The 17,867-nt window shown below is 36.2% G+C and overlaps 2 protein-coding genes across 2 annotated transcripts; both read left to right on the top strand.

The window, feature by feature from the left end:
* Positions 1 to 11,238: 11,238 nt before the first annotated feature.
* LOC146953935 (uncharacterized) lies at positions 11,239 to 11,772 on the top strand. Its single transcript, XM_085743155.1, has one exon. The coding sequence runs from the start codon at positions 11,239 to 11,241 to the stop codon at positions 11,770 to 11,772; it is 534 nt and encodes a 177-aa protein (XP_085599281.1).
* A 4,126-nt stretch (positions 11,773 to 15,898) lies between these two features.
* Positions 15,899 to 17,828, top strand: LOC146953934 (uncharacterized). Its single transcript, XM_085712668.1, has 3 exons — positions 15,899 to 16,668; positions 16,760 to 16,952; positions 17,037 to 17,828. Exons 1-3 carry the CDS (start codon positions 16,312 to 16,314, stop codon positions 17,549 to 17,551), a joined length of 1,065 nt encoding a protein of 354 aa, XP_085568794.1. The 5' UTR covers positions 15,899 to 16,311; the 3' UTR covers positions 17,552 to 17,828.
* The last annotated feature ends 39 nt before the right edge of the window (positions 17,829 to 17,867 follow it).

Raw genomic sequence — 17,867 nt, 5'->3', positions numbered from 1 at the left:
TCAAAACTTCAAATCTGAATTCCAAGTTGGGGTTTCATTTGATTTGTGGTGTTAATTTGATTTGGGAGTTTCAATTTAGATTGAAGAAGAATAAGAAAGAGAGTGTTTGGAATGGATTGGGTTGAAACAAGAGCATGTGAAACAAAGAGAGAGAGAGATGAAGAGGGTTAGTTTTTTTTTTTTTTTGAAGATGAATGGGTTTGTTTGCATCGAAAAAGAAGATGAAGATGGTCTATTATATTTTGTTTGTTTTTTTATTTTTCTAATTTAATAATATTTTAAGTTTTTTTTTAATAAGTGTAAATCATATCCCTCAAAAATAAAATAATTATAAATCATAGAAAATCCACATGGAAATAAATTTAATAAAAAAATTAAATAATGACACAATCAGCAGGACACGTCAGCAGATTCTGCTGACTGGTTTAAGTGAGGGACCAATATTGGAGGAATCTGAAATGATAGGGATATAATCTAAACTTTTTTTTTACAGGGACTAAAACCGGAACTCGCTCATATTACAGGGACTAAAAGTAGTATTAACCCAAAAACTTATTTAACTATAATTTATGAAATTCTGGCACGCAGTAAAATATGTTGAGCATGATGTCAAGACAACAGGAATATCGAATCCAATGTCAAGACATCGTGAGAACACAAATAACAATCTTAAAGTAAATGCATAAAGTAAATGGCACAAGTTATTTGTTAACTCATTTCGGTGCAACGTCGCCTACATCTGAGGGCTACAAAGCCAGGAAGGAAATCCATTATAACAGTATTAGTTTGAAGTCCTACATAAACTACCTCTAGTTTACTTGCCTTCGCACCTAATCACTGCCCTTGATATTTTTATCTAAGACACACCTAGATATGAGACCCCTCTCACTTCCTCTCAATCACTCACCAGTGATAACAACAAATACAATAAAAAATGGAGACACACTCCAAGAAACATAGTCCACTCTTGTTTAAAAGCTTACGAGTGATTCACAATTACAACTCAACTATCACCCCAACTCTAGCATCAAGATGATACAAGAGTGGCTCACAAACAACAATGAACAGACAAAAACCCTAATTGACACTTCCAGAATTGTGGTTTCAGTGATCTTCTTAGGTTTATAGTCTTCCTTTATATAGCCTGAGAATAGCATGGGCTTGATCGATAATTCGGGCTACACACACAGTTGATCCAATACAGTCTTCAGCACAATATTTCGGAATAATATATATTGTTTTCTAAAATGTTTTGACATCATTCTTAGGAAACACGGTAAAGCTTAAACCGCCCTTTGCTTGCTTCTAGAATACACACGTTTCTTGGTCAACACACTACGTGAATCATGTCTTCATATAATCTTTAGAGATCTCACGCTTTAAAACAAATATTCCAAGAAAGCGAAACAAGGCATGCTACGATGTCGTACCAACATGTCAAGACATCTTGTCCAACATCTTGCTAGAACACCTGTTTTAACAAAATGCGGCCAGTCACAAAATACAAACCTAACAATCTCTCCCTTTGGCAATTTTTGGCAGAAACAACATTTGCATAATTTATCTTGCATAAACCAAAACACTTCCATAGATAATCAAGAACACTAGGGATACACATACCTTCTTTCATTTTAACAAAAAAAAAAACTCATCTTGAAAGAAAGTTAAAAAAAAAACTTCAGCATTACTTCAAAAGAACATCTTCAAAAATAATGCACAAGAAAGATGTTAGAACAACACCGAGAACATCAGAGGCATACGCAACAGAAAATAGAATCCAGACTCACAAAACACATCTTCAGAGAGAAATAAACCCTCACAATAAAACAACCCAAGGAGAAATAAACTCCCACAAAAATAAACCAGAGAGAAATAAACTCTCACAAGAAAAACCTTCTTCAGAGAAAAATAAATTCTCACATTCAGGATGTTTAGACATCTGGTATGACATCAGTAAACCAAAAACTCAACACACCCACATGCATCCATACATCAAGCACATAAACTAGCATCATGTTATCATGTCATCATCAGACTAGTTAAAAATAAATACTTCCCCGCAACAGCAGATCAGAAAAGCATACTACTCCCCCTCAGGTAATACTCCCCCTTAATAGGCATGTAAGGCATGATAAAATCTACCAACTACTCCCCTTTTTCAGCCATAATTTTGACAAAAGAAAATAATTGTGCATTCACCAGGAGAAGAAAACAGAACAGTAGTAACAGAACATAAGAGGTATTAGGTTATAGGCCATATGCACCTAAAGTGCACACAAATCTAGGGCATAGCCTACAAAGAAAAATATTACATATGAAAGGAAAAACAAAGAAAATAAGGAGCATCAGGCATCAGCATCTCTGTCCTCTCCATCACCACTACCAGCAGCATCTTCATTTCCCTCTTCCTCAGCTAGGTCTTCATCCTTTGTCTGAGATGATAAAGTCATGATCAAATTGTCCACAATTATCTTTCTTTCAGTGCTTCTGGACTTGATTGTTTCCTCCAAAGTCTTTGACATCTACTTGAGCTCAGCAATGATCCCTTCCTTAGAGTTTGAGTTGGCAGCTTCTTGTCCAGATGTAATGACAAAGTATGGGACATGTGAAATCTCTAATGCAAAGACATATGAGATTCCCTCTTACTTGTAACATCAATGCTTACCAATATACCAAGGTGCTGACTCAGAATGACACCACAAATGAGAGAGGGGAATGTAATAGGCCTTTTCACAACAAAAGATTGAGCATGCTTCATTGTTTTCTCAAATACATAGGACCCAAAATCATACTTAGTTTTTGTCCCAACAATATAAATGAATTTACCTAAACATGTTGCAATGGTTGAGGTGTGATTTGTAGGCACCTAATTAGCAGTCCCAATTATGTGAAGCACAACATACTTCACACTTAGCTTGCTTGTAGACAACTTTCCCATCCTTGGCCATGTCTTAACCTGCTGAGCAGTGATTTCCTTGTAGATTGCATTATCAGTAACCTCCACCTCAGCTTGCTCTTCCTCATTCCTACCAAGAAACTTATTGATCACTTCAGGAGAAAACACCACACACTTACCCCTCACAAGGACTTTTCTATGTTCCTTGCTTAGGCTATTGTCACAGTATTTGGGAATGATCACAATAAATTCCTTCACCAACATCTCATAGCAGTTACCAAAAAAAGAGACACTCTTCATTATCTCAGCATCTTCCATAAGCTCCATCACATCATTGCATTAAAGGGCATCCTTACCAAGTTCCCTTTCCAGAGTCAGTTTTCTTTGATAAACATACTTCCATTTTTCAACATTTGCCACACAGTGGAAAGAAATGTTGTCGATGGAAGCCTCATGCACATTAGCAGAAACCTTCTTCCCTGCAGCTATCTTCTTTATTGAAGGAACGATGTCCTGGATATCTTGCCCGACATCATACTCCGAGTCACTTGAGGTGACTTCCTTCATTTTCAAGGACCTTTTCTTATGAGCAGGATCTACAACCTTGCTCCATCCTTTTGCATGTCCAACACCACCCATTTTCTTGGATGCTTTAGATGGCTGACTTTCAGTCATCACAACCTTCCCTTTCATATTCTTCTGCCTTTTGGCAATTCCTGGTCCCGACCTCCTAGCCAGGGGGGTCTCATCATAATCTACATCATCTAGGTCCACAACTCTAGTGTTCACATTCTTCTCAGAAACATCTTTCTCCTCATTAGCTTTTGTCTCTTCTTCTTCAGAGAGCCATTTACCATCTGACTCATCCTTCTTAGACACACTTGTATCCTCACCACCAGATTGATCTTTATCATTGTCAGCAGACACATAATCATTATCAGAACTTTCCTTCTCCTCACTTTCCTCAGACTCATCCTTCTAATTTCCTACTAACTCACCCTTTTCACCACTAACAGTCTCATCATCAGACATATTCTTTTGAGATTTGTCACTATACTCAATAGGGTCAAACACATGATCAGGCTCATTTTGCGAGTTTTCTTGAGTGGTTTCTACTTGGTGATTAGGTTGGGCCAAAGATGTTGTGACATCCGGCACAATATTAGGTTGAGACAGGGTTTTCTCAGGGGAGCCAACAACAGACTCATCAACAATTTTAAAGGGGGCTGACATATGATCTATAATCACAATTTTAAGGGGTGACATGTGAACATTCTCAACAACAGTATCACTAACAGCATCAGTATTCAAACTAAATTTTTCTAGGGTTTCAGAAGACCTAGGTTTTTCTAGAATCACATTAACAAGGGCCAATTTTTCAGAAGTTTTAACACTACCCAAAACATCAGAAAAAATGGGATATTTAGCACATGTAACAACATCAGGGTAGACATTAGGGTTTTTAAGGGGATCATCATACAAGCTTGTCATAGAATGAGGTTTCTTGACAATAACAAGGGATTCAACATTCCTAATATCACTAGAGGGTAACTGAACTGGCGCAAAGGGAGAAGAGGATTATCTTACATAAGAAGGCTTAGCCTTTTTCACTATAGAAGTTTTGGTTCTTCTTTGCTGGGGCATGTCTAGGAACCACAGTAATGGACGTGGCATTGGTGACGACTTATGAAGATCCTTCTTTAGTATAGGCATGTGTAACCCTAGTCTTTGGAAAAGTTGGAGCAGTTTGATCCTTGGAACTTTTAATAAGTGTTGATTTTGAGGCTTTAGTCATCTTGGAATCTTGATCTTTCACGAACTTCATGTTGAAACTGATAGTATGAGAGAAGGTTGAGAGATGAGGGTAAGCAAGAACAATGTTGGGCAGTTTTCTGAGTTGATAGATATGGGGAATGATTATGTAAGTAATGAGGAGTTGATGGCGTTTTGGTGCGTGGTTAAGGGAAATTTTTAATGATTTCACTAAATCAGCGTGCACCACTAAATGGAGGGAAGAGAAAGTGTCTGTTGCACGCCTCCAAAATGGTAATTGCTATATTTTAAATAAGCAAATTTGCAATTCACCCCTTAAATTCTCAAACTGATTTGCATCCAAAGCATTAGTAAATATATCCACCAGTTGCTTCTCTATGGCCACATGCTCAATAGCAACATTTTTGTCCTCAACTAAATCTTTAATAAAATGATGACGAATGTCAATATGCTTTGCCCTACTATGTTGAATGGGATTCTTGGATATATTGATAGCACTCAAATTATCACAATATAATGTCATGGCATCCTGCTTGACATTGTATTCCTCCAGCATTTGTTTCCACCAAAGCAATTAAGAACAACTACTCCCTACAGCTATATAATCTGCCTCAGTTGTTGATAAAGACACACAATTTTACTTATTGCTAAACCAGGAGATTAGATTGTTGCCCAAAAAGAAACATCCTCTAGATGTACTCTGCCTATCATCAACACTTCCTGCCCAGTCAGAATCACAATAACCCACTAGCATAGAATTTGTACCATGGGAATACAAAATATCAGACTCATAAGTACCAATAATGTATTTTAAAATTCACTTCACTTGAGTAATGTGATTGGTTTTAGGCTCAGCTTGGTACCTAGCACAAACTCCTACAGCAAACGTGATATCTAGTCTACTGGCTGTTAGATACAAAAGACTACCAATCATACTATTGTAGAGACTTTGATCAACATCAACACCTTTTTCATCCTTAGATAATTTTACATGTGTTGTAGCAGGTGTTCTATTGTGACTTGCATTCTCAAGACCAAATTTCTTCACAATGCTCTTGGCATACTTGCTTTGAGAAATAAAAATAGTATCTTCCATTTGTTTCACTTGCAGACCAAGAAAATAAGTCAGTTATCCAACAAGAATCATTTCAAATTCTGATTGCATTTGTTTGACAAAATGTTGGACCATCTGATTCGACATCCCTCCAAACACAATGTCATCAACATAAATTTGTACTATCATAAGTTTGATTTTATCTTCCTTAACAAACAATGTATTGTTAATTCCACCTTTTCTACAACCATTATTTATAAGAAACGCAGCTAGCCTATCACACCAAGCCCTAGGTGCTTGCTTCAAACCATAAAGAACTTTTCTTAATTTGTACTCATGATCTAGGAAGCCAAGGTCAATGAAACCCTTAGGTTGTTCAACATAAATTTCCTCATTCAGGTACCCATTTAAGAAGGCACTTTTCACATCCATCTGAAATAACTTGAATTTCAACAAGCAAGAAACTCCAAGAAGTAATCTGATTGACTCAAGATGGACAACATGAGCAAAAGTCTCATCAAAATCAACTCCTTCAACCTGAGTATATCCTTGAGCAACAAGTCTAGCTTTGTTTATGGTCAGAGTACCACTCTCATAAGATTTGTTCTTGTACACCCACTTAGTACTAATCACATTTACACCTTCAGGTCTAGGAACAAGATCCCAGACATCCTTTTGAACTGGCTCAGTTCCTCTCGCATTGCATTGATCCAAAATTCATCAGTCAAGGCTTCCTTCACATTTTATGGTTCAAACTTAGGGACAAAATAAGAATTTGAAATCATATCTCTAGCTCTGCTCTTAGTAGAATAACCAAGAAATATCCCTTCATCGCTTTTAGGATCCATCTTTCGTCTTTGTTCCCGATCAGTCAAGATATAACATTTACTCTCAAAGACATGAAAGTACTTAACTATAGGTTACCTTCTTTTCCATAATTCATAGAGTGTAGATGAAGTATCATCTCTTAGAGTGACACGATTGTGAATATAACAAGTAGTGTTCATGACCTAAGCCCAGAAATGATAAGGTAGATTATTTGCATGAAGCATGACTCTAGTTGATTCTTATAAGGTCTTGTTCTTGCGCTCTAGTACACAATTTTGTCGAGGAGTAATAGGTTATGAGAATTCATGATCACTACCTTCAGATGAGCGAAATTCAGAAAATTTGAAATTTTCAAACTCCTTGCCACAGTCACTCCTGATCCTGACAATCACACTTTCCTTTTCTCTTTGAAGTCGTTGACAAAGCTCTTTGAAAACCTCAAATGTGTCTGATTTTTCTTTGATAAAATCCACCCAAGTAAATCTTGAAAAATCATCAACAACCACATAGACATACCTTTTTCCACCAAGACTTTCAACTTGCATCGGCCCCATTAAATCCATATGAAGGAGTTCAAGCACTTTGGAAGTGGTCAGATGTTGTAAATTTGGGTGTGACATCTTGGTTTGCTTTTCAATTTGATACTCACCACAAACGTTACCCTGTTCAATTTTGAGCTTAGGAAGACCTCTAATAGCTTCTTCAGATATAATCTTCTTCATAACTTTAAGATTCAGATGTCCAAGCTTCTGGTGCCACAACTTGACTTCATCTTCCTTAGACATTAAACATATGGATGAATAATTAGTTTCTTGAGGTACCCACAAGTAACAATTGTCTTTAGACCTAACTCCTCTCATCAGAACATCATTTTTCTCATTAGTAACTAAACATTATGACTTGGTAAAATTGACTTTTAACCCTTGATCACATAATTGACTGATGCTGATCAAATTTGCAGTCAACCCTTTCACAAGAAGAACATCATCAAGTTTTAGAAGTCCAGTACAAACCAATTTTCCTACTCCCTTGATTTCACCTTTAGCTCCTTCACCAAATGTGACAAAACTGGTTGAATAAGACTTAATGTCCACCAAGTACTTCTTGACCCCTGTCATGTTTCTAGAATATCCATTGTCAAAGTATCAATCCTCTCAAGATGAAGCTCTAAGAGACGTATGGGCTATAATACTAGTACCAACAACCTTAGGCTTCCACTCTTTTCTAGTTTTGATCATCACATGGTTAGCTTTAGGTTGTGTTAAATTTTTAGATAACCATACAGTCTGTAACAATAAGGCTTTATATGACCATATTTACCACAGAAATGACATTTCCAAGGAGAAAACTTGACATTGATTTGAGTTTTCTGATGTCTGGCCGAATGATATAACATTTGGTCTGACATCGTAGGCTCATACTCCCGTTCAGAATGAATAAATTTTGTTACAGAAGATTTTCCTTATTTAGTTAAAGATTGATAATTAAAGTCTATTCCTTTTACGTTACCGGCCTTTTGCCCTACTTGGAGAATCTCATCTAGCATACCAAATCCATTGTTCAACATTCTTATGGTTATTTGGTCATGTTTTCAAGCTTAGAAGACAACATGGTTACCTCATTTTGAATATTAGAGAAAGTAGGTAATAATTTTTCTTTTCTAGCCTGCAGTTGAGTTATGATACTTTTCTGCTTTTCACCTATCTTACACACCTATTCACTTCTGGCACAAAGCTCTTTGTAGGAATCAACCAATTTTTCATAAGAGACATCATCATCACCAAATTCTTCATCAGATTAACATCTCCCAGTGAAAGTTGTGACATGCTTAGAAGTTTCATCATCTGGTTCACCTTCAGACTCATCATCATCACACCAGGAAACATGTTGTTTTTGGATTTCCAAACTGTTAAATTTGGATTTCCAAATTCTGTTATCTACCGAAGTTGTTACTAGGTTGAGTCACGATCAGGTCGCTCTCTTTAAGACGTTTCGTGGCACTACCCAAAGTTGTGCAAGGTAGACTATCAACCACGCCGCCTCCAGGATAAAACAAGCCCAGCTACAACTGTTCGATTAACTACTGCACTGTAGAAAATCGTTCGAGAATTACACCCTCAAATATGGTTCTAAGACCACTCTTTAATATTGAAACCACTCAAATTAATATGGTATTATTACCATTCTATTATGGTGCTGAGACCACTCAAATATGGTGTTACCACCATTCTAACTTTAACTTCTCCAAAACATCAATATGGCACTACGACCACTCAAATATGATGATACCACCATTTCTCCTTAAATAGAAAATTATTAAAATAATTTATATACTGTTAAGATCATTCTTTAATTCCAACGGGACATTAGTATTACGAAAAGGGACTATGATCTTAATAGTACTCTATATTCCGAAGAATCATATATTATCGAAGGGACTATGAACTTAAGACCAAGGGACTATGGTCTTAAGAACACTCTTAATACCGAAGGGACAGAAAGGAGTAGAAGCAGAAGAAACTCGCTATCGCAAGTCGGAGGGAGAAGAGAAGAAAAGAATTCCCGACAACTCAATGAAATTCTTTTCGGTGTGTAGAATGAGTGGGGCGAACTTCTCCTTTTATAGGGAGAGTTTGTAACAAAAAACGAGTGACTTGGGGATTAAGTCTGCTTAATCCTTAAGCAAACGCGTTTTGTTTCTTAATTGGATATATCCGGAAGTTTCTAGATACTCGTTTTGGATCGGGTTGGATCGTAACAAATTTATTTGTTACGCGTAGCGCTTACGGATAATGATTAAATTAATTAATTAATTAATTTAACATTTTCAAGTAACAAAAAATATATATATCATTTTTTTTAATCCACGACCCATATATAAACACTTACTAGTTGGGGTGACCCTCCAATGTGGGACATTTTTAAGTCACGCCTACACACTAGTTCTTTCATAGTGTTTTTCTTTCCAATTTTCTTCACTAGAATTAACTAGTGTTCCAACAAAACAGATGAACCCATCTTTTGTTTCCTGAGGTAAGTAGTATATTCTGATCTAATGTGTTCAAATTCCTCACAACCATGACATTGAATATCTTTTCCTTGATTAGGCTTCTCCTCAGTTCAAGCCTTTCTCTGAGAATCATTGTTTTTGTTGATGTCGAATGACATGTTCTTGACATTAGATCTTGGCCTTCTATCGACCCTCTTCAACACCTTATTGAATTGCCTCTATGGAAGCACAATAGCATCAGAAATACCTTCGTTAGTCTCCATGTTAAATTGAAGTTGTTCATCATTAGTGTTGGAGACAAAAGTTATGCTCTTGTTCTTCTTTTACGATTTATCACAAATGGCCAATTCAAAAGTTTGAAGTGATTGTTTGCCTGTAATTTCGACAGGCTCATTTAATGTGGTCAACATTTAATTGACCTTTAACATTGCAGGAATCGAAGACTTTCTCATTCTAATTTAAGGATTTCGACAAGATAGTAAGCTTAGCACGCATGATCAAGAGTTCGATAGAACAAGGCTAAAAGCATGATTGCGTTGAAGTCAAGGAGTCAAGGCAGGAAAGGCACGATTTCAAGCTCAAAGGCGGTTTCCTTAGTGGGAACGTGGGGACAAGCGGTTGTGCAAGATGGAGGAAGTGTTGAGCATGGGATTAGGCTTTTGCCAGTTATTTTATTTATGCATAAATAAGAGTTTGCTAGTCGGAAAATGGGTCGCAAATCATTTATAGAAATTCTACAACACTCAAACTACCGGCGTCTAGGGAAATGGGTTATACAGAATGTATGTAAACTGATTTGTAGACTACTTTACTTTTAATGCAATGCATTTTACATTTTCTTTAAGTTTATGCGTTTAAACTTTTACCCTTTCCTTTAATTTTATCTTGTTTTTACTTGCAATCTCAAACCTGTCGAGAGACAGTGCCTTTTTCACTCTAAAACCCATCCTGCTCTCAAAGTAACCTGAGTGCATTTCGTGGCCTTTTTCAAACTGTTTCCGATCAAAACCTTTGCACAACATGTCCTGAGATTTCTAGTTCAGTCTCGCTTGTAATAATCAGAAATAGCTTGTAGTTTGCCGAAAACACTAGTAAACAAATTGGCACGCCCAATGGGACCCTGTTTGTGCAATTGATTTTCAAAAAAAATCATAAAAATTGTTCTTCAAAACTTTTCTCAAAACTCATCTCCTTGAGAGATCCATTTTTAGAATTTCGTTACTATTTTCGGGTAACTTTATTGCTAAAAACACCAAATTGTTTGTGTATGCATTTGAGAAGTGGTAAATATATGGCTCGTGCCAGTTCATCCTCTTCACAATCGTCTTCACAAGCACAATATTTACAAGCGACTACTCCTTTGGGAGATTTAAATGTGTCGATCGCCGTGGAGGCAACCATGGCTATGCCAGTTTTGACGGAAACGGGAGTAGGCTTGATGATCGAAACACAAATGTGCAGAACCTTCCTAGGGAACAACCATATGGTATGCCAACTTCGATGATGACAACTGTGCATAATAGTACGTCTGCATTTGCATACCAAGCAAATATGTTCACAATGCACAACGTACATAGTCCCTAAAGTTCTAGGATTTTCGGTCGAAGTACTTTACCACCCTTAACAACAGATTCGATGAATCTGTTAAGACAACAAATGGATAAGAGTAATCACGAAATGGTTAATTTGTTGACACAACAAATTGGTACCGTGTTTAACCCTTTGATACGTGACACAAATCGGAGTTACCAAGCCCTAACCACACAAATGGGGAGGATAGCTTACTTATTTGCTCCTCCAAAACATGTTTACCAACCGGTTCCACAAATCCAAAACCAACAACCGTTGTGGTTGATCGATCCAATGGTTCAGAGGCCACAACTTGTGCCTCAACCCCAACCCGTCGAACTAGTGATTCAAGGTCAACCTGAAGTGGTATTAGTGGATAGAAATCATGATGTTGATGAGGTTGTTAGGAATGTCCAACAACAAAACATAGGAGCACATAACAATATAGCTAATTTGGTCGACAATATAATGGCTCAAAATGGTTTAAATATTGGCTTACATAGGCCAAACTTTGTTTCTCCTTTGTCGGAACTGGTGTTACAGTCTGAACTTCCTAGGGGTTACAAAATTCCTAACTTCACCAAGTTTGCAGGTGATACCAGTGAGTCCACTATCGATCATATCGCACGATATTTGACATAGGCAGGAGATCTAGCAAGTTATGAGAATTTGAGGTTGAAATACTTTTAAAATTCTCTAATAAAGAATGCCTTCACGTGGTTTACTACTCTTACACCACGTTCAATCCAAAATTGGACTCAATTAGAGAGGTTATTCCATGAACAATTCTACATGGGTCAATCTAAGATAAGTCTAAAGGAATTGGCGAGTGTAAAGAGAAATCACACTAAATCCATTGATGATTATCTCAATCGATTCAGATTGTTAAAGGCAAGATGTTTCACTCAAGTGTCTGAACATGACTTAGTCGAAATGGCCGCTAGTGGCCTAGATTATTCCATCAGGAAGAAACTAGACACTCGATACTTGAGAGATATGGCCAAGTTGGCCGATAGACTTCGACATGTTGAAAGACTAAGGGCTGAAAAAGCCAGAACACAGAAATATCACAAAAGAGAAAAGGTTGCTTATATTGAATCAACTGAAAGCAACCAAGAATTCGACATAGATTTTGGAGACGTCGAAACAAAAGAGGTTGACATTGCTGAACTAAGACAGGGCCCCCTTATACGTGTAAATTGTTAAGGCCCTCGGATGGGAATAATCCTGTCAAACCAAGCAATGAAAGATATGTTCCCAAAACATATATGTTCGACCTAACCAAATGTGACGAGATTTATGATCTACTAGTTGTTGATGGTCAAGTGGTAGCACCTAAGGATTTAAAAATCCCACCACTAGAGCAACGTAAGAAAAAAGGTTTTTGCAAATACCATAATTATTTGGGACATAACACCTCATGATGTTCCCTTTTCAGGGATTTGGTTCAGAAAGGTCTCAATGAAGAAAAATGGTGTTCGCGGATGCGGGTTGAGAATAGGAGTTTATGGTATAGAGTTTTATCAGCCAGATACGGAGAGGTAGGAGGTAAAATCGCTGAGGAGGGGATGTTTAACTCTGTTTGGTGGAATAATTTGATAAATGTTAAAAATGGGGCTGGTTTGGGAGGTGGGCGGTGGTTTGATGATAATGTGGGGCGGGAGGTAGGTGATGGTGCCCAAACTTTATTTTGTTGGGATCGTTGGATTGACGGGTTAGTTTTAAAGAATAGTTTCAGTAGCCTTTTTGATCTTGCTATTAATAAAATGGCAACGGTGGCTGAAATGTATTCTCTTGGGTGGGGGGGTTGAGGGTGTAGCTTGGCAGTGGCGGCGTCGTTTGTTAGCTTGGGAGGAGGAGAAGGTGCGGGAGTGTTGTGATATTTTATCTAATATTGTTTTGCAGCCTACTCATCCTGACAGGTGGATTTGGCACTTACATTCCTCCAGCAGTTATAATGTCACAAGTGCTTATAACCATATGTTGACATCAACCAGTAACAACTTGGCGCTTGTTACATGATAGATTACCAACAACAGACAATCTAATCAAAAGACACATTTTACATCCGAATGCTCAATTATGCGTGGGTGGATGCGGTACGATAGAAGATGCAAAACACTTATTCCTCTCTTTTGTGATTTTTTTTGGCAAGCTTTGGTATGGTATTTCTCACTGGCTTGGTTACAACATAGTGTTTCCTGAAAACATGTCAGACTATTTATATCAATTTGGCACCTTTAGCGGTTTTTTAAACAACAAACACTCAGCTCTTAACCTTATTTGGCTATCATGTGTGTGGGTGATTTGGCTTGAAAGGAATGCTCGGATCTTTCACCAAAAAGAAGCTTCTTTTAATCAATTGTTAGATAAAGTTAAGCTCCAATCTTACTGGTGGCTGAAGGTAAATCGTCCTAGTTTTGTTTTCTCCTACCATTCATGGTGGCTGAATCATCTACCTTGCTTGGGAATATTTTTGTAACAGGGCAACATTCTTTTTTGAGCTTGTGTTGGCTGCAAATCTTTGTTATTTCTTGTATTTGACTCTTTCAGCTGGGGTTTTGGCACTCCTTGTGCTGAAATCTCCAGGCTTTCAGTAATTTAATCCATTTTAGCTTCTTCAAAAAAAATAAAACACCATAGGATAAGGACTCCTCGCTACCCACATGAATATACTACCAATAGATTGAATAAAACTTCCCCTTACCTCAAAGTTCTGCAAATTGATGGATTTTTATGGTTGAATCTCTCTCTAAACTTCTCTATGTGCCTCTTTTCTCCATAACCCTGGTTTTCCTTTTGTCTTTGCTATCTTTTTCTCTATTTCTTTTGCAACTCTAATTCTCTAATGCTCATCTCTATTTATAACCACTAGTTGGGCTTAATTTTCTCACTTAATATTCGACAGACTAATGGTTGGATTAGACAAATGTACCAAATCGTTTATCAAGTAATAAAGTAATAAGTATAGTATTGTATCCACATGAATTGTCGTTTCGTCTAAACAATTCGCGTTACTTATTTTAAGTTAACAATATAAAATAAAAGAGTAAGTTACCTGTAACGCGAATTGTTTGGACCAAACGATAATCCATGTGGATACGATACTCTTCTTGGAAACTAATAATAAAGAACAATACTAGCAAAAGTTACTTTAACATTCTCTTTTCACCCAAAAAAAAAGTATGCTATAATTCTCTTTTTACCAAATTAAAAAAAGTATGGTAGCAAGAGAGTGTTATTAGCACTCTTCAATAATATATATTATTTGCATTTTTTAATTGTAATTTTAATATTTCCTTTTATACATATAAAAAGAAAACTAATAAATTGTACTATTACTTTTCATAAAATTATACTCCAAAATAATTGAACCTTTTGTTCATTTCACACATATTAAGAAAAAATATATAAGTGAAAGAGAGAGAAAAATGATTTTGAGTGCCCTTGTCAATTATTGATGCATTTCTCTTTATCATAAATTCAAAGTAGAATATATTGAATTGGGAGTGGTGAAAGTAGTATACCTTCCGGCCAGTAATGTAAGCAAAAATTAACATTTCAAATTCATTCATTAAATGATGAATGTGGTCTATAATAATGACTACATACATCATTGATTGAATGAATGTAAAATGTAAATTTTTGTTTATCAATTAGAGTTATAATTGGAAACAAGTAATCTATAATCTATATTATATTGAAAAGCGAAATGATTCAATTTTTTTGGGACAATATTTTTTTGAAAATGACTAACTTATTATGGGACGGAAGGAGTATGTCTTTTACCATTTTTTTTTAAAGATATAGCATTTACCTATGATACCATTAATTATTTATAATTTTATCCCCCCCTTTTCTTTAAAAAAAAAATTGTATTCCTCCTTTTGATTTCTGCTTAATGTTATACTTCATCCGTAGGAATATATATAGTAAAATAATACAGGTATTTGGTTTACGATTTAGGCTAAATACATTTAATTGTTTCTTATATTTTCCTACAAAAGGAATAAAAAAATTAGTAATATTTGTATTAAAAATTAACAATTAATACTACTTTTTTTTTGGGTACACAATTAATACTACTTTAAAAAATAACAAAAGAAATTCTAAAAATCTCAATATTTAAAAAAGAAATTGAGGGAGTATATTGAAAAGCCATATTATCTGTCCTCGTGAGCTTAACTCAGTTGGTTGGACAATGCATAAAAATATGTAAGGTCCGGGGTTCAAACTTCGGCCACTACAAAAAAAAAAGTCATATTATCTATCTTCCAAGAGTAATGATATTTTGACATCCATTTGATGACAACTTTGTTGACAACATTGTTTTTCTCACTTCTTATTGGTCAAAAACAATGGAGAGAGAAAAAGGAAGAGATAGGATAACAACATCATGTGAGTATGAGAGAGAAAGTTGTCCAAAAATTGTCAAAAAATTCTCATCTTCCAATCAATAAAGCTCTCTGTCGTTGGTTGTTACAGTGTGAATGGTTTTGTATATTCCATAATCCATCCATAGTTTTCATTCAAACAACCACTACTATCCAAAAACAACAAGGGTCCCATTGTAATTTCAACCCTATCAGAAACAATCATTCACGACACGCGTCACAGTACAAAATCACCCTCCATCACAGCCAGGGTAACTTTATCAAATCCAAACAGTCCAAATAATGAACGCCACGTAATCATCCACGTGGCACAAAAATCCAAATCATCAACCATTACAAGTTATAAAACCCAAACTCAACCACTCACCTAATCCAAAACTCTCTTGTACGAAAAAAACACAAACACTAAACCAACACATAAAAAAAAACCTTTTTTTTTTTGTAAGAAAACAAAAAACCTCGCCGGAGATATGAATTTTCCGGCGATATTTACTTCACCGGAAATTAACAATGCTCGTCTCTCCGATCACCGTCGTCATGTTTTCCACGAAACTCCTTTTCTTCTAACCATAACTTTCTTAGCCTAGAAGAGAAAAAAAAAAATTAACACAAGTATATATAAACATAGATATATAATTTTTCTTTTTTCTTTTTCTCTTTTTTGCTTTTGTGAAGAACATGCATAACTTGTGACTATGAGCTATTGACTTTGTTGACTAGCTTGTAATTTTGACTCTTCAATTTAAAGCTAGCATTTTTTCTTGTTGTAATATTGAGAAGAAGATTAATGGCTCCGTTGAAGATCCAACCAATTGACATAGATTCAGAGAAAGCCACTACGGAACTGATTCGAAATGAACCAGTTTCGAAGTGGAGGTTGAAGAGGTTTTTCGCTTTCGAGAAACCTTTTCCGAAGAACAATACAACTAAAGATGGTGGTGGTGGAGTTGCTGAGTTGGAACCAAGCTCTGTTTGCTTGGCGAAAATGGTTCAGAGTTTCATGGAAGAACAACCGCAACCGCAACTTCAACCACCGTCTCGTAACCGCTGCAACTGTTTCAACGCTAACAGCTCCGACGAAGATGATTTCGATTTCAACGGCTATACACATGAATCAGTCACCGATTCAACTGACTCAGTTAAGGTAAAAACTTAAAGCAAAATCAGAATTCAATTTCATAATTTCAATTTTGATTATAGTTTTTTATTTTGATTTTGGATTTTTGTTTTTGTAGAATTTGATTCCTTGTGTAAGTGTTGAAGAACGGAATTTACTAGCAGATGCAACGAAAATTGTTGAGAAGAATAGCAAAATTTACAAAAGAAAAGAAGATTTGATTAAGATCGTTGCTGAAAGGCTTCAATCTCTTGGTTACGATTCATCCATTTGCAAATCAAAATGGGAGAAAACAAATTCATGTCCTGCTGGTAATTAATTCTCTAATCAGATTCAAAATTCAAAATTGAGTTAACTCAACTCGTTTTCTGAATCGTTTTTTTGTTTTGTTTTAGGTGATTATCAATTCATTGATGCGATTGTGGAAGGTGAAACGTTGATTATTGATATCGATTTTCGATCGGAATTTGAAATCGCGAGATCTACAAGTCAGTATAAGACGATTCTTCAATCGCTTCCGTATATTTTCGTCGGCAAAAGGGAACGGTTGAAGCAGATCGTCACCGTCGTGTCGGAGGCGGCGAAGCAGAGTTTGAAGAAGAAAGGAATGCATGTTCCGCCGTGGAGGAAGCGCGATTACATGTTAGCGAAGTGGATCTCTCCGTCGGCAGCTAGGCCAAAGCAAGTCTCCGATGCGGCGGCGGTGGAAACAGTTTCATCGGAGATGGATAGTGATTCTGGTGAATTGGAGCTGATTTTTGGTGAGGAGAAAGCTTCGCCGGAGGAGGTAGTTACGGCGGCGACAGCGACGGTGAGTCCAGCGTGGCAGTTACCGGCGGTGAAACCGAAGAGTGGAGAAAGAGGAATGAAGGTGACTGGATTAGCTTCTTTGCTGAAGGAGAAACCATAGAATAAAATTTTGTTCAAATTTTTTTTTTTCTTTTTTCTTTTTTGATCGTGGATTAAAAAATTTATAAAAATTAAAGAGAAAATTTCGGATAAGGCTTTTTATTTTTTTATTTTTGAAATATTTTTGGTTTTTATGTCCTTGTTTTTTTGTTTACAAGGAAAAATCTCTGTAAGAAGCAACTTTTTCTTTTCTTTTGGCTTTTTGGACACAGTGTAAGAAGGTACTATATTCTCTGTAATAAAATAAATTAGTTCAAAATAAATTAGTGTTATCTTAATGATTAGTACCATCCAAAGTTTAATTTGAATTTGAACCA

This window comes from Medicago sativa, chromosome 1, assembly GCF_051527215.1.
Source record: "Medicago sativa cultivar Bolivia chromosome 1, Bolivia_mono, whole genome shotgun sequence".
In the NCBI taxonomy this organism is placed as follows: Eukaryota; Viridiplantae; Streptophyta; class Magnoliopsida; order Fabales; family Fabaceae; genus Medicago; species Medicago sativa.
Note: the sequence above shows the minus strand (reverse complement) of the source record. Positions and strands in the feature narration are given on the sequence as shown.